The sequence below is a fragment of the Anas platyrhynchos genome, chromosome 26 (genome assembly GCF_047663525.1).
Source record: "Anas platyrhynchos isolate ZD024472 breed Pekin duck chromosome 26, IASCAAS_PekinDuck_T2T, whole genome shotgun sequence".
Taxonomy (NCBI): Eukaryota; Metazoa; Chordata; class Aves; order Anseriformes; family Anatidae; genus Anas; species Anas platyrhynchos.
The window spans coordinates 2,405,257-2,430,252 of record NC_092612.1 but is presented as its reverse complement, the minus strand read 5'-3'; the positions used below and the strand labels follow the sequence as shown (position 1 = coordinate 2,430,252).

Here is a 24,996-nt window from a genome sequence, read left to right as displayed (position 1 = left end):
TCACCCAGCATGCACGGGATGCTATGTGAGGCAGCACCCAGGGGTTGGCTGGCGGTCCTTGCACTGGAGCCTAGGGAGTGGTGCGGATGGGCAGAATTGGAAAAGATGTCCCCAAGCACAAGAGGAGACACACAAACTTCTGCGCAGGTGGTGGAGGAAAGCTGTGGCTGCTCTGACAGTTCACAGCCATTTTCCCCTTCCCCTGCCATGACAATTATGGGTGATGCATGTTCTCCTGAGCCCCCACCACTGACCAACGTGCTGCCCCGCTGCTCTTGTTGACTTCCCTCGCAGGAACAGTCTCAAAGAAAGACCACTGTGCAGAGCCAGGATCACACGATCAGAAGACACTTAGGGAATGAAGGGACATGAGGCGGGTACGGACACGAACCGCCTACTCAAGGCGTTTGTACTCCCTGGATCTGGATGGCTGCAATGGGTACATGGATGTGAGGGGAACCTGGGGCAGACTTGGTTGTGTCTCCTTCACCCCTTCCCAGTGCCACCACCTGCAGCTGTGCACGTGGGCACAGTCAGCAGGTGGCAGCAGCCCTGACCATGCAGTGGCCATCTCTCTGTCTCCCCAGACCTCCATGGCTGACCATAGAAAAGGCAATATAAAGGGGTCAAACATGCTGTGGTGGCTGTGCAAGTTCTCTGTCATGTTCTCCAAGTAGTATTGGGGATGCGTTGCCTTTCTACCCGGTGAGAGAAGGGAGGAGGTTCAGGGGCCTGTCCTCTACAAGACCCACCAGGGCCTCTGATCTTCAGTTGTAATGCCCTGCCCCAGCGGCCCAAAGACCTCAGTAGCAAAGGCAGGAGTGCAGCCAGCATCCCAACTGCCCTGGCTCTGGGTTTTGGGGGAAGTCTGGAAGAAGAATGATGAAGAAATACCATGGGTCAAGAATGTGGTGCAACAGAGCTTTTATTGAAGGTCCAGGGAAGCAAGGAGACGGCAGAAGGGCAGCCCCTGGGCAGAGGCAGCCTCCAACTCCTTGCAAGATGCAGGGAGGAGGAGAGCAGCAGCCAGCCACAGGAAAAGGCAGTTCCATGGGGTTGCATTGTCATGGGGCAGCAAGTCCTGAAGCAAAGCCCAACTAGGACATGATAAAGAGAGAGCTGGGCCCCATGCAGGCACATGACCTCCAAGCTCTAGAGACGAGTGACACCAAAGAGGAGCTTTTCCTGCTGGTGTCATGTCGGGACGTTCCAGGGCAGCTGAGGAGCTCTCCTTCTTCAGGGGCTGGAGCCAGACGTGGGCTTAGCAGGGCCCGCAATTGCCACTGAGGTACCTGAGGCCCCGGCGCCAGCCGCCATATCCACAGCTCCCAAAGGCTCCATAGCCCCCATAGCCGCCAAGGCCTCCATAACCCCCAAGGCCTCCAGAGCCCAAAAGGCCACCATAACCCCCAAGGCCTCCAGAGCCCCCAAAGGCACCACGGCCTCCAAAAGTGCCGCCAAAGCCCCCTGCAACAGCCGGGACTCCCGCCGAGCCGACCACGGCGTGCTGAGGGAAGGAGCTGAGGATGGGTCCGGGCAAGGTGAGCACCGTGGCCGGGGGCTGGATCACCACGGTGGAGTCGGGGCACTGCCGCACGCAGGGCTCGTTGGCGCTGTCAGCCAGAGGGGCCGGGGCAGCCACCCCGCACACAGGGGCACACAGGCTGGAGCAGGACATCTTCCACGTAGGCAAGGAGTACTGCAAAGGGCAGGCAGAGTTAGGCAAGGGTCTGGGGAGAGGCTGTATTGATGGAGGCAGGGAGAGAGCCCCGAGAAGCCTCCAAGAGCACGACTTACCCAGGTGATCTGTTTAGAGACAAGTGGAGGAAGCAGGATAGAGGGCTGCAAAGCCCTCAGCCCTTTTATACGTGTCTCAGAGAGCCCCTGGCATCAAACATAGGTGGAAGCCCCAGATATTCATGCAATAAAACTGACACCCTTCACGACACACGTGATGATGTGGGGAAATTATATCCTTCCCCACTGGGGACATTGAGGCGCAAACGTGCCCTGGGGAAGAGGAATGTGACGGAAGGGACAGACCGTGACATGCAACTACATGAAAGGCCAGTCGCTCCTGAAGCTGACCTCATGGCACCAATAAACCCCAATGAATTCCTAATCCTAAACATTTTCTATGTGGAACAGTCACGTGCATTTTGCCGAAGAAGCACTTTGGTACCCTGTGCACAGCCAGCACACCTGTCATTATCCACCTTTTATGGGCTGGTAAACAGAGGTGTTGGAAGTTTGGGTAAAGGCATGAAGCCATCACAGCCACTTGCGGAAGCTTCCAAACACTCACTATCACTCTGTATAGGCAGGGGCTGTGAGTCACTTGGGTGGGAGTTGAGGAGCATCCCTATGATTGCCCTTCTCCCTGCCCCATGGGACATGTGCTACTCCTTGCTCTCCAATTCACCTGAAGGCCAAGTAAAGAGCTGTGGCTATGTTGGCATTTTGGGTGCAGCCCAGTTGGCCCGGAGGATTAGGAACTCATTGGGGTTTATTGGTGCCGTGGGGTCAGCTTCAGCAGTGGCTGGCCTTTCATCGTCTGTCCCTCCCATCACCTCCCTATTTCCCAGTGCAAGTTTGCACCTCCATGTCCCAAATGGGGAGGGATATAATTGCCCCACCTCACCATATTTTCATGCAGGCTGTCAGCTTTATTGCAGGAATATCTGGGGCTTCCACCTATGTTTGATGCCAGGGGCTCTCTGGGACAGGTATAAAAGGGCTGAGGGCTTTGCAGCCCTCTATCCCGCTTCCTCCACTTGTCTCTAAGCAGATCACCTGGGTAAGTCGTGCTCTTGGAGGCTTCTCGGGGCTCTCTCCCTGCCTCCATCAATACAGCCTCTCCCCAGACCCTTGCCTAACTCTGCCTGCCCTTTGCAGTACTCCTTGCCTACGTGGAAGATGTCCTGCTCCAGCCTGTGTGCCCCTGTGTGCGGGGTGGCTGCCCCGGCCCCGCTGGCTGACAGCGCCAACGAGCCCTGCGTGCGGCAGTGCCCCGACTCCACCGTGGTGATCCAGCCCCCGGCCACAGTGCTCACCTTGCCCGGACCCATCCTCAGCTCCTTCCCTCAGCACGCCGTGGTCGGCTCGGCGGGAGTCCCGGCTGTTGCAGGGGGCTTTGGCGGCACTTTTGGAGGCCGTGGTGCCTTTGGGGGCTATGGAGGCCTTGGGGGTTATGGTGGCCTTTTGGGCTCTGGAGGCCTTGGGGGTTATGGAGGCCTTGGGGGTTACGGAGGCCTTGGCGGCTATGGGGGCTATGGAGCCTTTGGGAGCTGCGGATATGGCGGCTGGCGTCGCGGCCACAGGTACCTCAGTGGCAACTGTGGGCCCTGCTAAACCCATCTCTGGCTCCAGCCTCTGACTAAAGAGAGCTCTGCAGCTGCACTGGTATTTCCCAGCATGACAGCCGCAGGAATGGCTCCCCTTTGGTGTCACCTGTCTCTAGAGCTTGGAGGCCTCCTGCCTGCATGCGGCCCAATTCTGACTTTTACCTGCCCCGATTGAGATTCTTTTCAGGACTTGCTGCCCCATGACAGGCAGCACAGTATCTTCCTCCTGTTCATGTAGCATGGTTGCTGGTTACCTCCTCTGTGCCTTTTCCAAGGACCTGATGGATGCCTCTGCCCAGGGGCTGCCCTTCTGTCAACTTCCTGCTCCCATGGACTTTTAATAAAAGCACTGTTGCACCACATTCTTGACCCATGGTATTTCTTCATCGTTCTTCTTCCAGACTTCCCCCAAAACTCAGAGCCAGGGCAGTTGGGCTGCTGGCTGCATTCCTGCCTTTGCTACCGGGACCCTTGCTTCTGCACGTTAAGCTGAAGGAGGGGAGGTTTAGCTTGGACATCAGGAAGAGGTTCTTCTCCAAGAGGGTGGTCGCACACTGGAACAGGCTCCACAGTGAATTAGTCACTGCACCAAGCCTGTCTGAATTTATGAAGGAATTGGACTGTGCACTTAGGCACATGGTCTAACATTTTGGGAAGACCTGTGCGGTGTCAGGTTTTGGACTTGATGTTCCTTAAGGGTCCTTTCCAACTCGAGATATTCTATGATTCTATGATTCTTTGTGCAGCTGGGACAGGGCATTACGACTGAAGATCAGAGGCCCCAGTGGGTCTTGTAGAGGACAGGCCCCTGAACCACCTCCCTTCTCTCACCGGGTAGAATGGCAATGAGTACCGAATCCTATTGTGAAAACATGAAAAAGCAACAGCCATCTTGCACAGCCACCACAGCATGTTTGACCCCTTTATATTGCCTTTTCTATGGTCAGCCTTGGAGGTCTGGGGAGACAGAGAGATGGCCACTGCATGGTCAGGGCTGCTGCCACCTGCTGACTGTGCCCACGTGCACAGCTGCAGGTGGTGGCACTGGGAAGGGGTGAAGGAGACACAACCAAGTCTGCCCCAGGTTCCCCTCACATCCATGTACCCATTGCAGCTATCCAGATCCAGGAAACACAAACGCCTTGAGTAGGCGGTGCGTGTCCGTACCCGCCTCATGTCCCTTCATTCCCTAAGTGTCTTCTGATTGTGTGATCCTGGCTCTGCACAGTGGTCTTTCTTTGAGACTGTTCCTGTGAGGGAAATCAAGAAGAGCAGCGGGGCAGCACGTTGGTCAGTGGTGGGGGCTCTGGAGAACACGCATCACCCGTAATTGTCAAGGCAGGGGAAGGGAAAAATGGCATTTCTGCCCATCCACACAACTCCCCAGGCTCCATTGCAAGGGCCGCCAGCCAACCACTGGGTGCTGCCTCACATAGCATCCCATGCATGCTGGGTGAGGGCAGAGTGGTGGGAGGCAGCAGGCGTGTCTCCTCACGGCTGTTATGGCCCGGTGTTCTGGGGGCCTGGCCATGCAGATTGCTTTGTGTGCTGGTGTGTGAGGAAGGGCAGCCAAGGCCTGACAGCATGTCTGCAGCATGGAGCTGTGTGGAGCACTGCTGTCCTACTTGGCCAGAGCTGTGTCCCCCGGCTACAGGTAGGCAAGCTGTGTATCCAGGGAAGAGCTTCTGGCCCAGTGGTGGGGGAAAGCTTGCCAGTGCTCCATCGAGATGTGGGAGGAAACGGAGGGAAACTGGAGGGGGTGGAGTAAAGGCTGGTGGGGGGCCCTCAGCCTCTTTTGGATGTCCCATGGCCTCTGCAGTAGCTCCAACCAGGCCTTTTCCTCTGGGGAGCCTGTGGCAACTCTCTTTTAAGAGCTGTGCTGCCTGGGGTAGGGCGTGGAGGTGAGGGAATGGCTGCAGGACCTCTGAGAATGCCCTGGGTGGCAACTGGTAGGGTTGGATCCAGAAAGATGGTGCGTCCATATGGCAAGTGGGGAGAACAGGAAGTGTCAAGGAAAAACTCTGCTCAAGAATGTGGTATAACAGTTTTTATTACTGCTGTAGGGGATTGTAGGGAATCAGGGAGACGGCAGGAAGGCAGTCCCTGTCTCCTTGCAGAAGGTAGAGCGGTACTGAGAAACAGCCGTGCTACAGGAGGCGTCCATTCCTTGGCTACATCACCATGGGGCAGTGAGTCCTGAAGCAAAGCTCAAACAAGGAGGAGAAGGACAGAGGTGTCCCATGCAGGCACAAGACTTCTAAGCTCTGGAAACCAGTGACACCGAAGGGGAGCTCTTTGTGATGTCATGTCAGGATGTTCCAGGGCAGCTGAGGAGCTCTCCTTCATCAGGGGCAGGAGCCAGACGTGGGCTTAGCAGGGCCCGCAGTTGCCACTGAGGTACCTGAGGCCGCGGCGCCAGCCACCGTATCCGCAGCTCCCAAAGGCTCCATAGCCCCCATAGCCGCCAAGGCCTCCATAACCCCCAAGGCCTCCATAACCCCCAAGACCTCCAGAGCCCAAAAGGCCACCATAACCCCCAAGGCCTCCATAGCCACCAAAGGCACCACGGCCTCCAAAACTGCCACCAAAGCCCCCTGCAACAGCCGGGACTCCCGCCGAGCCGACCACGGCGTGCTGAGGGAAGGAGCTGAGGATGGGTCCGGGCAAGGTGAGCACCGTGGCCGGGGGCTGGATCACCACGGTGGAGTCGGGGCACTGCCGCACGCAGGGCTCGTTGGCGCTGTCAGCCAGCGGGGCCGGGGCAGCCACCCCGCACACAGGGGCACACAGGCTGGAGCAGGACATCTTCCACGTAGGCAAGGAGTACTGCAAAGGGCAGGCAGAGTTAGGCAAGGGTCTGGGGAGAGGCTGTATTGATGGAGGCAGGGAGAGAGCCCCGAGAAGCCTCCAAGAGCACGACTTACCCAGGTGATCTGTTTAGAGACAAGTGGAGGAAGCAGGATAGCGGGCTGCAAAGCCCTCAGCCCTTTTATACCTGTCTCAGAGAGCCCCTGGCATCAAACATAGGTGGAAGCCCCAGATATTCCTGCAATGTTGCCAGCATGAATCATGACAAATGTGAAGATGCGAGGCAATTATATCCCTCCCCATCGGGGACACCGAAACGCAAACATGCCCTCAGGAACAGGAGGTCATGGGAGGAACCGACATTGACACGCAACTACATCAAAGGCCAGCTGTTTTTTAAACTGACCTCATGGCACCAATAAACCCTGATTTCTTCCTAATCCTAAACTTTGTCTATGTAGAAGTGTCATGGGCAATTTGTTGAAGAAGTGCCTTTTTATCTCTGTGGACAACCAGCATACCTGTCATTACCTCCCTTTTATGGGCTGGTAAACAGAGGTGGTGGAAGATTGGGTGAAGGGATGAAGCCATCCCACCCACGTGAAGCAGTTCCCAAACACTCACCATCACCCTGTACAGGCAGTGGCTGTGAGGCACTCAACTGGGAGTTGAGGAGCATCCCTAACCATTGCCCTTCTCCCTGCCCTGTGGAACACGTGCTACTCCTTGTTCTCCAATTTGCCTGAAGGCCAAGCAAAGAGCTGTGGCTGTGTTGGTATCATGGGTGAAGCCTAATAAACCTGGGGGATTAGAACTCATTGGGGTTTATTGGTGCCATGAGGTCAGCTCCAGCAGTGTCTGGCCTTTTATGTATGTGAGTGTCATGGTCTGTCCCTCCCATCACCTCCCTGTTCCTCAGGACACGTATGAGCCTCAGTGTCCCCAGTGTGGAGGGATATAATTGTCTCACATCTCCACGTGTGTCATGATTTGTGCTGTCTTTATTGAATGAGTATCTGAGGCTTCCACCTCCGCCCCCTGCTTGATGCTGCAGGCTCTCTGGGACAGGTATAAAAGGGCTGAGGGCTTTGCAGCCCTCTATCCCGCTTCCTCCACTTGTCTCTAAACAGATCACCTGGGTAAGTCGTGCTCTTGGAGGCTTCTCGGGGCTCTCTCCCTGCCTCCATCAATACAGCCTCTCCCCAGACCCTTGCCTAACTCTGCCTGCCCTTTGCAGTACTCCTTGCCTACGTGGAAGATGTCCTGCTCCAGCCTGTGTGCCCCTGTGTGCGGGGTGGCTGCCCCGGCCCCGCTGGCTGACAGCGCCAACGAGCCCTGCGTGCGGCAGTGCCCCGACTCCACCGTGGTGATCCAGCCCCCGGCCACGGTGCTCACCTTGCCCGGACCCATCCTCAGCTCCTTCCCTCAGCACGCCGTGGTCAGCTCGGCGGGAGTCCCGGCTGTTGCAGGGGGCTTTGGTGGCAGTTTTGGAGGCCGTGGTGCCTTTGGGGGCTATGGAGGCCTTGGGGGATATGGTGGCCTTTTGGGCTCTGGAGGCCTTGGGGGTTATGGAGGCCTTGGGGGTTACGGAGGCCTTGGCGGCTATGGGGGCTATGGAGCCTTTGGGAGCTGCGGATACGGTGGCTGGCGCCGGGGCCTCAGGTACCTCAGTGGAAACTGCGGGCCCTGCTAAGCCCACGTCTGGCTCCTGCCCCTGATGAAGGAGAACTCTGGAGCTGCCCTGGAACCTTCCCAACGTTCATTGCCAGGAAAGGCTCCCCTTCATCATCACTCGTCTCCACTGCTTGGGGGCCTTGTGTCTACATGGGCCCCAGATTCTTCCTTCTCCTGCTCTGAGCTTTGCTTCAAGACTTGCTGCCCCGTGACGATGTAGCCCACAGCTGTCTGCCAATTTCTGCGTCGTGACTGCTTCCACCGCCATCTGCAAGGAGTCAGGGGCTTCCACATGCCAGGGGCCGCCTTTCTGCCATCTCCCTTCTCCTCTAGACCTGCAATAAAAGCTCTGTTTCACCACATTCTTGACCCTGTCTTTTCTATGACCCTTAACGCATTTGCTCCTTGCTGTGAGTCTGTACAGGCCCCCAGGGTCCATTCCTGAGAGCTGCAATCCTGGGACATTCTCAGCCGCCCTCAGGAACTCCCTCACCTCTACGGCCATGACCATCAGAAGATGACCTTGATGGTCAGAGCAGCCATCAGTGAAGGGTCGCCACAGTGGGGCCACACACAGAACCATCACCAACCACTGCTCCCTCAGTGCTCGCACCATCTCATCCTCATCCCGGGCAATTAACAGCTACAGCCCAAGATGAGAGGTTGGTAACGAAAAGCACTTCTTGTCTACTCTGGCAGCTCCCTAGGGGCTTCCTGAAGGCCTTGGACTTTTAAGTCTCTGGGAACTGGTGCAGCCTCCCCAATGGCAAAGACCTGGTTAAAGCCACCTGAGAGGCCACTGAACAGAGGAAGGAGGCTGAGGGACCCCACCAGCCTTTCCTCCACCCCCTCCAGTTTCCCTTCCTCCCACATCTGCATGGAGCACTGGCAAGCTTTTCCTCACCACTGGGCCAGAAGCTCTTCCCTGGATACACAGCTTGCCTACCTGTAGCTGATGGACACAGCTCTGGCCAAGTAGGACAGCAGTGCTCCACACAGCTCCATGCTGCAGACATGCTGCCAGGCCTTGGCTGCCCTTCCTCACACACCAGCACACAAAGCAGTCTGCATGGCCAGGCCCCCAGAACACCTGGCCATAACAGCCATGATGAGGCACACCGGCTGCCTCCCACCACTCTGCCCTCACCCAGCATGCACGGGATGCTATGTGAGGCAGCACCCAGTGGTTGGCTGGCGGCCCTTGCGATGGAGCCTGGGGAGTTGTGTGGATGGGCAGAAATGCCATTTTTCCCTTCCCCTGCCTTGACAATTACGGGTGATGCATGTTCTCCTGAGCCCCCACCACTGACCAACGTGCTGCCCCGCTGCTCTTCTTGATTTCCCTCACAGGAACAGTCTCAAAGAAAGACCACTGTGCAGAGCCAGGATCACACGATCAGAAGACACTTAGGGAATGAAGGGACATGAGGCGGGTACGGACACAAACCGCCTACTTAAGGCCTTTGTGTTTCCTGGGTCTGAATGGCTGTGATGTGTTCATGGCCATGTGGAGGACCTTGGGCAGACTTGGTTGTGTCTCCTTCACCCCTTCCCAGTGCCACCACCTGCAGCTGTGCATGTGGGCACAGTCAGCGGGTGGCAGCAGCCCTGACCATGCAGTGGCCATCTCTCTGTCTCCCCAGACCTCCACGGCTGACCATAGAAAAGGCAATATAAAGGGGTCAAACATGCTGTGGTGGCTGTGCAAGATGGCTGTTGCTTTTTCATGTTTTCACAATAGGATTCGGTACTCATTGCCATTCTACCCGGTGAGAGAAGGGAGGAGGTTCAGGGGCCTGTCCTCTACAAGACCCACTGGGGCCTCTGATCTTCAGTCGTAATGCCCTGTCCCAGCTGCACAAAGAATCATAGAATCATAGAATATCTCGAGTTGGAAAGGACCCTTAAGGAACATCAAGTCCAAAACCTGACACCGCACAGGTCTTCCCAAAATGTTAGACCATGTGCCTAAGTGCACAGTCCAATTCCTTCATAAATTCAGACAGGCTTGGTGCAGTGACTAATTCACTGTGGAGCCTGTTCCAGTGTGCGACCACCCTCTTGGAGAAGAACCTCTTCCTGATGTCCAAGCTAAACCTCCCCTCCTTCAGCTTAACGTGCAGAAGCAAGGGTCCCGGTAGCAAAGGCAGGAATGCAGCCAGCAGCCCAACTGCCCTGGCTCTGAGTTTTGGGGGAAGTCTGGAAGAAGAACGATGAAGAAATACCATGGGTCAAGAATGTGGTGCAACAGTGCTTTTATTAAAAGTCCATGGGAGCAGGAAGTTGACAGAAGGGCAGCCCCTGGGCAGAGGCATCCATCAGGTCCTTGGAAAAGGCACAGAGGAGGTAACCAGCAACCATGCTACATGAACAGGAGGAAGATACTGTGCTGCCTGTCATGGGGCAGCAAGTCCTGAAAAGAATCTCAATCGGGGCAGGTAAAAGTCAGAATTGGGCCGCATGCAGGCAGGAGGCCTCCAAGCTCTAGAGACAGGTGACACCAAAGGGGAGCCATTCCTGCGGCTGTCATGCTGGGAAATACCAGTGCAGCTGCAGAGCTCTCTTTAGTCAGAGGCTGGAGCCAGAGATGGGTTTAGCAGGGCCCACAGTTGCCACTGAGGTACCTGTGGCCGCGACGCCAGCCGCCATATCCGCAGCTCCCAAAGGCTCCATAGCCCCCATAGCCGCCAAGGCCTCCGTAACCCCCAAGGCCTCCATAACCCCCAAGGCCTCCAGAGCCCAAAAGGCCACCATATCCCCCAAGGCCTCCATAGCCACCAAAGGCACCACGGCCTCCAAAACTGCCACCAAAGCCCCCTGCAACAGCCGGGACTCCCGCCGAGCCGACCACGGCGTGCTGAGGGAAGGAGCTGAGGATGGGTCCGGGCAAGGTGAGCACCGTGGCCGGGGGCTGGATCACCACGGTGGAGTCAGGGCACTGCCGCACGCAGGGCTCGTTGGCGCTGTCAGCCAGCGGGGCCGGGGCAGCCACCCCGCACACAGGGGCACACAGGCTGGAGCAGGACATCTTCCACGTAGGCAAGGAGTACTGCAAAGGGCAGGCAGAGTTAGGCAAGGGTCTGGGGAGAGGCTGTATTGATGGAGGCAGGGAGAGAGCCCCGAGAAGCCTCCAAGAGCACGACTTACCCAGGTGATCTGTTTAGAGACAAGTGGAGGAAGCAGGATAGAGGGCTGCAAAGCCCTCAGCCCTTTTATACCTGTCCCAGAGAGCCTGCAGCATCGAACAGTTGGAAGCCCCAGATATTAATCCTGTAAAGCTACCATGCAACATGACACATGTGGAGATGTTGGGCAATTATGTCCTTCCCCATCACAGACATGAGGCGCTAAACATGCCCTGGGGAATAGGGAGGTGATGGGAGGGACAGACCATGATAGTCACCTACATGAAAGGCTAGGAGCCGCTAAAGCTGACCTCACAGCACCAGTAAATCCCAATGTGTTCATAATCCGAAACTTTGTCTATGAGGAAGTATCAGGGGTATTTTACGGAAGAAGCTCTTTGCAACTCTGCGCAAAGCCAGCACACCTGTCATTACCTCTCTTTTACGGGCTGGTAAACGGAGGTGGTAGAAGCTTGGGTAAACAGATGAAACCATCCCACCCACTTGCAGAAGCTTCCAAACACTCACCGTCACCCTGTACAGGCAAGGGCTGCAAGGCATTTGGCTGGGAGTTGAGGAGCATCCCTACGATTGCCCTTCTCCCTGCCCTGTGGAACATGTGCTACTCCTTGCTCTCCAATTCGCCTGAAGGCCAAGTAAAGAGCTGTGGCTATGTTGGAATTGTGGGTGAAGCCACATCTGCCTGGGGAATTAGGAATTCATTGGGGTTTCTTGGTGCCACAAGGTCAGTTTTGCAGCAGCTTGTCTTTCATGTAGATGAGTGTCATGCCCTGTTCCTTCCAGCAACTCCCAGTTTCCCAGGGAATGTTTGTACCTCAGTGTCCACAATGGGGAGGGATGTAATAGCCTCGCATCTCCACATTTGTCATGATTTCTGCTGGCTTTATTGCATGAATATCTGGGGCTTCCACCTCCACACCCTGCCTGATGCCGCAGGCTGTCTGGGACAGGTATAAAAGGGCTGAGGGCTTTGCAGCCCTCTATCCCGCTTCCTCCACTTGTCTCTAAACAGATCACCTGGGTAAGTCGTGCTCTTGGAGGCTTCTCGGGGCTCTCTCCCTGCCTCCATCAATACAGCCTCTCCCCAGACCCTTGCCTAACTCTGCCTGCCCTTTGCAGTACTCCTTGCCTACGTGGAAGATGTCCTGCTCCAGCCTGTGTGCCCCTGTGTGCGGGGTGGCTGCCCCGGCCCCGCTGGCTGACAGCGCCAACGAGCCCTGCGTGCGGCAGTGCCCCGACTCCACCGTGGTGATCCAGCCCCCGGCCACGGTGCTCACCTTGCCCGGACCCATCCTCAGCTCCTTCCCTCAGCACGCCGTGGTCGGCTCGGCAGGAGTCCCGGCTGTTGCAGGGGGCTTTGGTGGCACTTTTGGAGGCCGTGGTGCCTTTGGGGGCTATGGAGGCCTTGGGGGTTATGGTGGCCTTTTGGGCTCTGGAGGTCTTGGGGGTTATGGAGGCCTTGGGGGTTATGGAGGCCTTGGCGGCTATGGGGGCTATGGAGCCTTTGGGAGCTGTGGATATGGCGGCTGGCGCCGGGGCCTCAGATACCTCAGTGGCAATTGCGGGCCCTGCTAAGCCCACGTCTGGCTCCAGCCCCTGAAGAAGGAGAGCTCCTCAGCTGCCCTGGAACGTCCCGCATGACACCAGCAGGAAAAGCTCCTCTTTGGTGTCACTCGTCTCTAGAGCTTGGAGGTCATGTGCCTGCATGGGGCCCAGCTCTCTCTTTATCATGTCCCTGACCAGCTTTGCTTCAGGACTTGCTGCCCCATGACAATGCAACCCCATGGAACTGCCTTTTCCTGTGGCTGGCTGCTGCTCTCCTCCTCCCTGCATCTTGCAAGGAGTTGGAGGCTGCCTCTGCCCAGGGGCTGCCCTTCTGCCGTCTCCTTGCTTCCCTGGACCTTCAATAAAAGCTCTGTTGCACCACATTCTTGACCCATGGTATTTCTTCATCATTCTTCTTCCAGACTTCCCCCAAAACCCAGAGCCAGGGCAGTTGGGATGCTGGCTGCACTCCTGCCTTTGCTACTGAGGTCTTTGGGCCGCTGGGGCAGGGCATTACAACTGAGGATCAGAGGCCCCAGTGGGTCTTGTAGAGGACAGGCCCCTGAACCTCCTCCCTTCTCTCACCGGGTAGAAAGGCAACGCATCCCCAATACTACTTGGAGAACATGACAGAGAACTTGCACAGCCACCACAGCATGTTTGACCCCTTTATATTGCCTTTTCTATGGTCAGCCATGGAGGTCTGGGGAGACAGAGAGATGGCCACTGCATGGTCAGGGCTGCTGCCACCCGCTGACTGTGCCCACATGCACAGCTGCAGGTGGTGGCACTGGGAAGGGGTGAAGGAGACACAACCAAGTCTGCCCCAGGTTCCCCTCACATCCATGTACCCATTGCAGCCATCCAGATCCAGGGAGCACAAACGCCTTGGTTAGGCGGTTTGTGTCCGTACCCGCCTCATGTCCCTTCATTCCCTAAGTGTCTTCTGATCGTGTGATCCTGGCTCTGCACAGTGGTCTTTCTTTGAGACTGTTCCTGCGAGGGAAGTCAAGAAGAGCAGTTGGGCAGCACGTGGGTCAGTGGTTTGGGGCTCAAGAGAACATGCATCACACGTAATTGTCAAGGCAGGGGAAGGGGAAAACGGTTGTGAACTATCAGAGCAGCCACAGCTTTCCTCCACCACCTGCGCAGAAGTTTGTGTGTCTCCTCTTGTGCTTGGGGACATCTTTTCGAATTCTGCCCATCCGCACCACTCCCTAGACTCCAGTGCAAGGGCCGCCAGCCAACCACTGGGTGCTGCCTCACATAGCATCCCGTGCATGCTGGGTGAGGGCAGAGTGGTGGGAGGCAGCCGGTGTGCCTCATCATGGCTGTTATGGCCAGGTGTTCTGGGGGCCTGGCCATGCAGACTGCTTTGTGTGCTGGTGTGTGAGGAAGGGCAGCCAAGGCCTGGCAGCATGTCTGCAGCATGGAGCTGTGTGGAGCACTGCTGTCCTACTTGGCCAGAGCTGTGTCCATCAGCTACAGGTAGGCAAGCTGTGTATCCAGGGAAGAGCTTCTGGCCCAGTGGTGAGGAAAAGCTTGCCAGTGCTCCATGCAGATGTGGGAGGAAGGGAAACTGGAGGGGGTGGAGGAAAGGCTGGTGGGGTCCCTCAGCCTCCTTCCTCTGTTCAGTGGCCTCTCAGGTGGCTTTAACCAGGTCTTTGCCATTGGGGAGGCTGCACCAGTTCCCAGAGACTTAAAAGTCCAAGGCCTTCAGGAAGCCCCTAGGGAGCTGCCAGAGTAGACAAGAAGTGCTTTTCGTTACCAACCTCTCATCTTGGGCTGTAGCTGTTAATTGCCCGGGATGAGGATGAGATGGTGCGAGCACTGAGGGAGCAGTGGTTGGTGATGGTTCTGTGTGTGGCCCCACTGTGGCGACCCTTCACTGATGGCTGCTCTGACCATCAAGGTCATCTTCTGATGGTCATGGCCGTAGAGGTGAGGGAGTTCCTGAGGGCGGCTGAGAATGTCCCAGGATTGCAGCTCTCAGGAATGGACCCTGGGGGCCTGTACAGACTCACAGCAAGGAGCAAATGCGTTAAGGGTCATAGAAAAGACAGGGTCAAGAATGTGGTGAAACAGAGCTTTTATTGCAGGTCTAGAGGAGAAGGGAGATGGCAGAAAGGCGGCCCCTGGCATGTGGAAGCCCCTGACTCCTTGCAGATGGCGGTGGAAGCAGTCACGACGCAGAAATTGGCAGACAGCTGTGGGCTACATCGTCACGGGGCAGCAAGTCTTGAAGCAAAGCTCAGAGCAGGAGAAGGAAGAATCTGGGGCCCATGTAGACACAAGGCCCCCAAGCAGTGGAGACGAGTGATGATGAAGGGGAGCCTTTCCTGGCAATGAACGTTGGGAAGGTTCCAGGGCAGCTCCAGAGTTCTCCTTCATCAGGGGCAGGAGCCAGACGTGGGCTTAGCAGGGCCCGCAGTTTCCACTGAGGTACCTGAGGCCCCGGCGCCAGCCACCGTATCCGCAGCTCCCAAAGGCTCCATAGCCCCCATAGCCGCCAAGGCCTCCGTAACCCCCAAGGCCTCCATAACCCCCAAGGCCTCCAGAGCCCAAAAGGCCACCATATCCCCCAAGGCCTCCATAGCCCCCAAAGGCACCACGGCCTCCAAAACTGCCACCAAAGCCCCCTGCAACAGCCGGGACTCCCGCCGAGCCGACCACGGCGTGCTGAGGGAAGGAGCTGAGGATGGGTCCGGGCAAGGTGAGCACCGTGGCCGGGGGCTGGATCACCACGGTGGAGTCGGGGCACTGCCGCATGCAGGGCTCGTTGGCGCTGTCAGCCAGCGGGGCCGGGGCAGCCACCCCGCACACAGGGGCACACAGGCTGGAGCAGGACATCTTCCACGTAGGCAAGGAGTACTGCAAAGGGCAGGCAGAGTTAGGCAAGGGTCTGGGGAGAGGCTGTATTGATGGAGGCAGGGAGAGAGCCCCGAGAAGCCTCCAAGAGCACGACTTACCCAGGTGATCTGTTTAGAGACAAGTGGAGGAAGCGGGATAGAGGGCTGCAAAGCCCTCAGCCCTTTTATACCTGTCCCAGAGAGCCTGCAGCATCAAGCAGGGGGCGGAGGTGGAAGCCTCAGATACTCATTCAATAAAGACAGCACAAATCATGACACACGTGGAGATGTGAGACAATTATATCCCTCCACACTGGGGACACTGAGGCTCATACGTGTCCTGAGGAACAGGGAGGTGATGGGAGGGACAGACCATGACACTCACATACATAAAAGGCCAGACACTGCTGGAGCTGACCTCATGGCACCAATAAACCCCAATGAGTTCTAATCCCCCAGGTTTATTAGGCTTCACCCATGATACCAACACAGCCACAGCTCTTTGCTTGGCCTTCAGGCAAATTGGAGAACAAGGAGTAGCACGTGTTCCACAGGGCAGGGAGAAGGGCAATGGTTAGGGATGCTCCTCAACTCCCAGTTGAGTGCCTCACAGCCACTGCCTGTACAGGGTGATGGTGAGTGTTTGGGAACTGCTTCACGTGGGTGGGATGGCTTCATCCCTTCACCCAATCTTCCACCACCTCTGTTTACCAGCCCATAAAAGGGAGGTAATGACAGGTATGCTGGTTGTCCACAGAGATAAAAAGGCACTTCTTCAACAAATTGCCCATGACACTTCTACATAGACAAAGTTTAGGATTAGGAAGAAATCAGGGTTTATTGGTGCCATGAGGTCAGTTTAAAAAACAGCTGGCCTTTGATGTAGTTGCGTGTCAATGTCGGTTCCTCCCATGACCTCCTGTTCCTGAGGGCATGTTTGCGTTTCGGTGTCCCCGATGGGGAGGGATATAATTGCCTCGCATCTTCACATTTGTCATGATTCATGCTGGCAACATTGCAGGAATATCTGGGGCTTCCACCTATGTTTGATGCCAGGGGCTCTCTGAGACAGGTATAAAAGGGCTGAGGGCTTTGCAGCCCGCTATCCTGCTTCCTCCACTTGTCTCTAAACAGATCACCTGGGTAAGTCGTGCTCTTGGAGGCTTCTCGGGGCTCTCTCCCTGCCTCCATCAATACAGCCTCTCCCCAGACCCTTGCCTAACTCTGCCTGCCCTTTGCAGTACTCCTTGCCTACGTGGAAGATGTCCTGCTCCAGCCTGTGTGCCCCTGTGTGCGGGGTGGCTGCCCCGGCCCCGCTGGCTGACAGCGCCAACGAGCCCTGCGTGCGGCAGTGCCCCGACTCCACCGTGGTGATCCAGCCCCCGGCCACAGTGCTCACCTTGCCCGGACCCATCCTCAGCTCCTTCCCTCAGCACGCCGTGGTCGGCTCGGCAGGAGTCCCGGCTGTTGCAGGGGGCTTTGGTGGCAGTTTTGGAGGCCGTGGTGCCTTTGGTGGCTATGGAGGCCTTGGGGGTTATGGTGGCCTTTTGGGCTCTGGAGGTCTTGGGGGTTATGGAGGCCTTGGGGGTTATGGAGGCCTTGGCGGCTATGGGGGCTATGGAGCCTTTGGGAGCTGCGGATACGGTGGCTGGCGCCGCGGCCTCAGGTACCTCAGTGGCAACTGCGGGCCCTGCTAAGCCCACGTCTGGCTCCTGCCCCTGATGAAGGAGAGCTCCTCAGCTGCCCTGGAACATCCTGACATGACATCACAAAGAGCTCCCCTTCGGTGTCACTGGTTTCCAGAGCTTAGAAGTCTTGTGCCTGCATGGGACCCCTCTGTCCTTCTCCTCCTTGTTTGAGCTTTGCTTCAGGACTCACTGCCCCATGGTGATGTAGCCAAGGAATGGACGCCTCCTGTAGCACGGCTGTTTCTCAGTACCGCTCTACCTTCTGCAAGGAGACAGGGACTGCCTTCCTGCCGTCTCCCTGATTCCCTACAATCCCCTACAGCAGTAATAAAAACTGTTATACCACATTCTTGAGCAGAGTTTTTCCTTGACACTTCCTGTTCTCCCCACTTGCCATATGGACGCACCATCTTTCTGGATCCAACCCTACCAGTTGCCACCCAGGGCATTCTCAGAGGTCCTGCAGCCATTCCCTCACCTCCACGCCCTACCCCAGGCAGCACAGCTCTTAAAAGAGAGTTGCCACAGGCTCCCCAGAGGAAAAGGCCTGGTTGGAGCTACTGCAGAGGCCATGGGACATCCAAAAGAGGCTGAGGGCCCCCCACCAGCCTTTACTCCACCCCCTCCAGTTTCCCTCCGTTTCCTCCCACATCTCGATGGAGCACTGGCAAGCTTTCCCCCACCACTGGGCCAGAAGCTCTTCCCTGGATACACAGCTTGCCTACCTGTAGCCGGGGGACACAGCTCTGGCCAAGTAGGACAGCAGTGCTCCACACAGCTCCATGCTGCAGACATGCTGCCAGGCCTTGGCTGCCCTTCCTCACACACCAGCACACAAAGCAATCTGCATGGCCAGGCCCCCAGAACACCGGGCCATAACAGCCGTGAGGAGACACGCCTGCTGCCTCCCACCACTCTGCCCTCACCCAGCATGCATGGGATGCTATGTGAGGCAGCACCCAGTGGTTGGCTGGCGGCCCTTGCAATGGAGCCTGGGGAGTTGTGTGGATGGGCAGAAATGCCATTTTTCCCTTCCCCTGCCTTGACAATTACGGGTGATGCGTGTTCTCCAGAGCCCCCACCACTGACCAACGTGCTGCCCCGCTGCTCTTCTTGATTTCCCTCACAGGAACAGTCTCAAAGAAAGACCACTGTGCAGAGCCAGGATCACACAATCAGAAGACACTTAGGGAATGAAGGGACATGAGGCGGGTACGGACACGCACCGCCTACTCAAGGCGTTTGTGTTTCCTGGATCTGGATAGCTGCAATGGGTACATGGATGTGAGGGGAACCTGGGGCAGACTTGGTTGTGTCTCCTTCACCCCTTCCCAGTGCCACCACCTGCAGCTGTGCACGTGGGCACAGTCAGCAGGTGGCAGCAGCCCTGACCATGCAGTGGCCATCTCTCTGTCTCCCCAGACCTCCAAGGCTGACCATAGAAAAGGCAATATAAAGGGGTCAAACATGCTGTGGTGGCTGTGCAAGATGGCTGTTGCTTTTTCATGTTTTCACAATAGGATTCGGTACTCATTGCCATTCTACCCGGTGAGAGAAGGGAGGTGGTTCAGGGGCCTGTCCTCTACAAGACCCACTGGGGCCTCTGATCTTCAGTCGTAATGCCCTGTCCCAGCTGCACAAAGAATCATAGAATCATAGAATATCTCGAGTTGGAAAGGACCCTTAAGGAACATCAAGTCCAAAACCTGACACCGCACAGGTCTTCCCAAAATGTTAGACCATGTGCCTAAGTGCACAGTCCAATTCCTTCATAAATTCAGACAGGCTTGGTGCAGTGACTAATTCACTGTGGAGCCTGTTCCAGTGTGCGACCACCCTCTTGGAGAAGAACCTCTTCCTGATGTCCAAGCTAAACCTCCCCTCCTTCAGCTTAACGTGCAGAAGCAAGGGTCCCGGTAGCAAAGGCAGGAATGCAGCCAGCAGCCCAACTGCCCTGGCTCTGAGTTTTGGGGGAAGTCTGGAAGAAGAACGATGAAGAAATACCATGGGTCAAGAATGTGGTGCAACAGTGCTTTTATTAAAAGTCCATGGGAGCAGGAAGTTGACAGAAGGGCAGCCCCTGGGCAGAGGCATCCATCAGGTCCTTGGAAAAGGCACAGAGGAGGTAACCAGCAACCATGCTACATGAACAGGAGGAAGATACTGTGCTGCCTGTCATGGGGCAGCAAGTCCTGAAAAGAATCTCAATCGGGGCAGGTAAAAGTCAGAATTGGGCCGCATGCAGGCAGGAGGCCTCCAAGCTCTAGAGACAGGTGACACCAAAGGGGAGCCATTCCTGCGGCTGTCATGCTGGGAAATACCAGTGCAGCTGCAGAGCTCTCTTTAGTCAGAGGCTGGAGCCAGAGGTGGGTTTAGCAGGGCCCACAGTTGCCACTGAGGTACCTGTGGCCGCGACGCCAGCCGCCATATCCGCAGCTCCCAAAGGCTCCATAGCCCCCATAGCCGCCAAGGCCTCCATAGCCGCCAAGGCCTCCATAACCCACAAGGCCTCCAGAGCCCAAAAGGCCACCATAACCCCCAAGGCCTCCATAGCCACCAAAGGCACCACGGCCTCCAAAAGTGCCGCCAAAGCCCCCTGCAACAGCCGGGACTCCCGCCGAGCCGACCACGGCGTGCTGAGGGAAGGAGCTGAGGATGGGTCCGGGCAAGGTGAGCACCGTGGCCGGGGGCTGGATCACCACGGTGGAGTCGGGGCACTGCCGCACGCAGGGCTCGTTGGCGCTGTCAGCCAGCGGGGCCGGGGCAGCCACCCCGCACACAGGGGCACACAGGCTGGAGCAGGACATCTTCCACGTAGGCAAGGAGTACTGCAAAGGGCAGGCAGAGTTAGGCAAGGGTCTGGGGAGAGGCTGTATTGATGGAGGCAGGGAGAGAGCCCCGAGAAGCCTCCAAGAGCACGACTTACCCAGGTGATCTGTTTAGAGACAAGTGGAGGAAGCAGGATAGAGGGCTGCAAAGCCCTCAGCCCTTTTATACATCGTACGAGAGCCCGTAGCTAGAAACAGATGTGGAAGCCCCAGATATTCATACAATAAAGCTGACACCCTTCATGACATGCATGTAAATGCAGGGCAATTATATCCGTCAGTTATTCATGCAATTACAAGCCTCAAATTTTCGTGTAATAAAGCCAGCACAAATCACGGCAAACGTGGAGTCAGGGCAATTGTATCCCTCCCCACCAAGGAAAATGAGGCAAAAGCATGCCCACAGGAACAGGAGTTGATGGGAGGGACAGACTGTGACATGCAACTATGTGAAAGTCACCAACTGCTGAAGCTGACCTCACAACACCAATAAACCCTGATTTCTTCCTAATCCCAAACTTTGTCTCTGTGGAAGAGTCAGAGGTATTTTGCTGAAGAAGCACTGTGCTACACTGTACACAGCCAGCACACCTGTCATTACTTCCATTTCACAGGGTGGTAAACGGAGGTGGTAGAAGTTTGGGTAAACAGATGAAGCCATCCCACCCACTTGCAGAAAATTCCAAACACTCACCATCACCCTGTACAGGCAAGGGCGGAAGGGCACTTGGGTGGGAGTTGAGGAGCATCCCTAACCATTGCCCTTCTCCCTGCCCCGTGGGACATGTGCTACTCCTTGCTCGCCAATTCATCTAAGGCCAAGTAAAGAGCTCTGGTTTTGTTGGTACTGAGGGTGAACCCCCATCAACCTGGGGGATTAGGAATTCATTGGGATTTATTCATGTCATAAGATCAGCTTCAGCAGTGGCTGGCCTTTCATGTATGTGCGCGTCATGGTCTACTCCTCCTGTCACGTTCCTGTTCCCCAGGGCACATTTGTGCCTCAGTGTCCCCCACTGGGGAGAGATATAATAGCCCCCGCATCACCACGTGTGTCATGAAGGGTAGTCAGCTTTATTGCATGAATATCTGAGGCTTCCACGTCCTGCCTGATTCCACAGGCTCCCTGAGACAGATATAAAAGGGCTGAGGGCTTTGCAGCCCTCTATCCTGCTTCCTCCACTTGTCTCTGAACAGATCACCTGGGTAAGTCGTGCTCTTGGAGGCTTCTCGGGGCTCTCTCCCTGCCTCCATCAATACAGCCTCTCCCCAGACCCTTGCCTAACTCTGCCTGCCCTTTGCAGTACTCCTTGCCTACGTGGAAGATGTCCTGCTCCAGCCTGTGTGCCCCTGTGTGCGGGGTGGCTGCCCCGGCCCCGCTGGCTGACAGCGCCAACGAGCCCTGTGTGCGGCAGTGCCCCGACTCCACCGTGGTGATCCAGCCCCCGGCCACGGTGCTCACCTTGCCTGGACCCATTCTCAGCTCCTTCCCTCAGCACGCCGTGGTCGGCTCGGCGGGAGTCCCGGCTGTTGCAGGGGGCTTTGGCGGCACTTTTGGAGGCCGTGGTGCCTTTGGTGGCTATGGAGGCCTTGGGGGTTATGGTGGCCTTTTGGGCTCTGGAGGCCTTGGGGGTTATGGAGGCCTTGGCGGCTATGGGGGCTATGGAGCCTTTGGGAGCTGCGGATACGGTGGCAGGCGTCGGGGCCTCAGGTACCTCAGTGGCAACTGTGGGCCCTGCTAAGCCCACGTCTGGCTCCTGCCCCTGACGAAGGAGAGCTCCTCAGCTGTTCTGGAACGTCCCAACATGACACCAGCAGGAAAAGCTCCTCTTTGGCGTCACCCGTCTCCAGAGCTTGGAGGTCATGTGACTTCATGGGGCCTAGCTCTCCCTTTATCATGTCCCTGACCAGCTTTGCTTCAGGACTTGCTGCCCCATGACAATGCAACCCCATGGAACTGCCTTTTCCTGTGGCTGGCTGCTGCTCTCCTCCTCCCTGCATCTTGCAAGGAGTTGGAGGCTGCCTCTGCCCAGGGGCTGCCCTTCTGCCATCTCTTTGCTTCCCTGGACCTTCAATAAAAGCTCTGTTGCACCACATTCTTGACCCATGGTATTTCTTCATCATTCTTCTTCCAGACTTCCCCCAAAACTCAGAGCCAGGGCAGTTGGGCTGCTGACTGCACTCCTGCCTTTGCTACTGTGGTCTTTGGGCCGCTGGGGCAGGGCATTACGACTGAAGATCAGAGGCCCCAGTGGGTCTTGTAGAGGACAGGGCCCTGAACCTCCTCCCTTCTCTCACCGGGTACAAAGGCAACACATCCCCAATACTACTTGGAGAACATGACAGAGAACTCGCACAGCCACCACAGCATGTTTGACCTCTTTATATTGCCTTTTCTATGGTCAGCCATGGAGGTCTGGGGAGACAGAGAGATGGCCACTGCATGGTCAGGGCTGCTGCCACCTGCTGACTGTGCCCACGTGCACAGCTGCAGGTGGTGGCACTGGGAAGGGGTGAAGGAGACACAACCAAGTCTGCCCCAGGTTCCCCTCACATCCATGTACCCATTGCAGCCATCCAGATCCAGGGAGCACAAACGCCTTGAGTAGGCAGTTCGTGTCCGTACCCACCTCATGTCCCTTCCTTTCCCAAACCTCTTCTGATTGTGTGATCCTGGCTCTGCACAGTGGTCTTTCTTTGAGACTGTTCCTGCGAGGGAAGTCAAGAAGAGCAGCGGGGCAGCACGTTGGTCAGTGGTGGGGGCTCAGGAGAACATGCATCACCCATAATTGTCAAGGCAGGGGAAGGGAAAAATGGCATTTCTGCCCATCCACACAACTCCCCAGGCTCCATTGCAAGGGCCGCCAGCCAACCACTGGGTGCTGCCTCACATAGCATCCCGTGCATGCTGGGTGAGGGCAGAGTGGTGGGAGGCAGCAGGCGTGTCTCCTCACGGCTGTTATGGCCAGGTGTTCTGGGGGCCTGGCCATGCAGACTGCTTTGTGTGCTGGTGTGTGAGGAAGGGCAGCCAATGCCTGGCAGCATGTCTGCAGCATGGAGCTGTGTGGAGCATTGCTGTCCTACTTGGCCAGAGCTGTGTCCATCAGATACAGGTAGGCAAGCTGTGTATCCAGGGAAGAGCTTCTGGCCCAGTGGTGAGGAAAAGCTTGCCAGTGCTCTATGCAGATGTGGTAGGAAGAGGAGGGAAACCGATCAGGTTGGAGTAAAGGCTGGTGGGGGTCCGTCAGCCTCCTTCCTCTGCCCCTTGGCCTCCCTGGTGACTCTAACCAGGCGTTTGCCCTTGAGGAGGCTGTGGTGACCTTCTTGTAATGGCCATGTGTGCAGGGCCTTTGGAGGATATGAGGGAGTGCCTGTGGTGCTCTTGAGGACTCCCCGATGGCAGCTCCCACTCCTCACAGGAAGAAGCGAATGGAGGAAGTGTCACAGAAAAGACAGGGTCCAGAATGTGTTTTAACAGAGCTTTTATTTCAGGTCCAGGGGATTAGGGAGGTGGCAGAAGTGTAGTCCCTGACTCCTAGCAGAAGGCAGAGCGTTGGTGAGCAGCAGCCTTGCAACAGGAGGCGTCCAATTCTTGGCTGCATCATTGTGGGGCATTGATTCCTAAAGCAAAGCTCAAACAGGAAGGAGAAGCACAGAGGAGCCCCATGCAGGTGCCACGCCTCCAAGATCTTGAGCCCGATGATGATAAAGCGGAGCCTTTAATGGCAACATCAGGTGGGAAAATTTCAGGGCAACTGCAGAGCTCTCCTTCATCAAAGACTGGAGCCATAGGTGGGCCTAGCATGGTCCGCAGTTTCCACTGAGGTACCTGAGGCCCCGGCGCCAGCCGCCGTATCCGCAGCTCCCAAAGGCTCCATAGCCCCCATAGCCGCCAAGGCCTCCATATCCCCCAAGGCCTCCAGAGCCCCCAAAGGCACCATGGCCTCCAAAAGTGCCGCCAAAGCCCCCTGCAACAGCCGGGACTCCCGCCGAGCCGACCACGGCGTGCTGAGGGAAGGAGCTGAGGATGGGTCCGGGCAAGGTGAGCACCGTGGCCGGGGGCTGGATCACCACGGTGGAGTCGGGGCACTGCCGCACGCAGGGCTCGTTGGCGCTGTCAGCCAGCGGGGCCGGGGCAGCCACCCCGCACACAGGGGCACACAGGCTGGAGCAGGACATCTTCCACGTAGGCAAGGAGTACTGCAAAGGGCAGGCAGAGTTAGGCAAGGGTCTGGGGAGAGGCTGTATTGATGGAGGCAGGGAGAGAGCCCCGAGAAGCCTCCAAGAGCACGACTTACCCAGGTGATCTGTTTAGAGACAAGTGGAGGAAGCGGGATAGAGGGCTGCAAAGCCCTCAGCCCTTTTATACCTGTCCCAGACAGCCTGCGGCATCAGGCAGGGTGTGGAGGTGGAAGCCCCAGATATTCATGCAATAAAGCCAGCAGAAATCATGACAAATGTGGAGATGCGAGGCTATTACATCCCTCCCCATTGTGGACACTGAGGTACAAACATTCCCTGGGAAACTGGGAGTTGCTGGAAGGAACAGGGCATGACACTCATCTACATGAAAGACAAGCTGCTGCAAAACTGACCTTGTGGCACCAAGAAACCCCAATGAATTCCTAATTCCCCAGGCAGATGTGGCTTCACCCACAATTCCAACATAGCCACAGCTCTTTACTTGGCCTTCAGGCGAATTGGAGAGCAAGGAGTAGCACATGTTCCACAGGGCAGGGAGAAGGGCAATCGTAGGGATGCTCCTCAACTCCCAGCCAAATGCCTTGCAGCCCTTGCCTGTACAGGGTGACGGTGAGTGTTTGGAAGCTTCTGCAAGTGGGTGGGATGGTTTCATCTGTTTACCCAAGCTTCTACCACCTCCGTTTACCAGCCCGTAAAAGAGAGGTAATGACAGGTGTGCTGGCTTTGCGCAGAGTTGCAAAGAGCTTCTTCCGTAAAATACCCCTGATACTTCCTCATAGACAAAGTTTCGGATTATGAACACATTGGGATTTACTGGTGCTGTGAGGTCAGCTTTAGCGGCTCCTAGCCTTTCATGTAGGTGACTATCATGGTCTGTCCCTCCCATCACCTCCCTATTCCCCAGGGCATGT

At 56.6% G+C, this 24,996-nt stretch overlaps 3 protein-coding genes across 3 annotated transcripts; 1 reads left to right on the top strand and 2 right to left on the bottom strand.

Moving 5' to 3' along the window:
• Positions 1-12,096: 12,096 nt before the first annotated feature.
• Positions 12,097-12,749, top strand: LOC119713885 (claw keratin-like). Its single transcript, XM_038168095.2, has one exon. It carries the CDS (start codon positions 12,113-12,115, stop codon positions 12,545-12,547), a length of 435 nt encoding a protein of 144 aa, XP_038024023.2. The 5' UTR covers positions 12,097-12,112; the 3' UTR covers positions 12,548-12,749.
• Positions 12,750-19,081: 6,332 nt separating this feature from the next.
• Positions 19,082-19,871, bottom strand: LOC113840626 (claw keratin-like). Its single transcript, XM_072028099.1, has one exon. The coding sequence runs from the start codon at positions 19,859-19,861 to the stop codon at positions 19,427-19,429; it is 435 nt and encodes a 144-aa protein (XP_071884200.1). The 5' UTR covers positions 19,862-19,871; the 3' UTR covers positions 19,082-19,426.
• Positions 19,872-23,680: 3,809 nt separating this feature from the next.
• LOC119713887 (claw keratin-like) lies at positions 23,681-24,605 on the bottom strand. Its single transcript, XM_038168097.2, has 3 exons — positions 24,567-24,605; positions 24,181-24,189; positions 23,681-24,082 (listed from the first exon to the last, which is right to left on the bottom strand). The coding sequence occupies exons 1-3, from the start codon at positions 24,603-24,605 to the stop codon at positions 23,681-23,683; spliced, it is 450 nt and encodes a 149-aa protein (XP_038024025.2).
• Between the last annotated feature and the right edge of the window lie 391 nt (positions 24,606-24,996).

What these genes read in the sequence shown, in the direction of transcription:
- LOC119713885 (XM_038168095.2), top strand. Translation starts at nt 12,113, where the DNA reads ATGTCCTGCTCCAGCCTGTGTGCCCCTGTGTGCGGGGTGGCTGCCCCG.
- LOC113840626 (XM_072028099.1), bottom strand. Translation starts at nt 19,861, where the DNA reads ATGTCCTGCTCCAGCCTGTGTGCCCCTGTGTGCGGGGTGGCTGCCCCG.
- LOC119713887 (XM_038168097.2), bottom strand. Translation starts at nt 24,605, where the DNA reads ATGTGCTACTCCTTGCTCTCCAATTCGCCTGAAGGCCAA.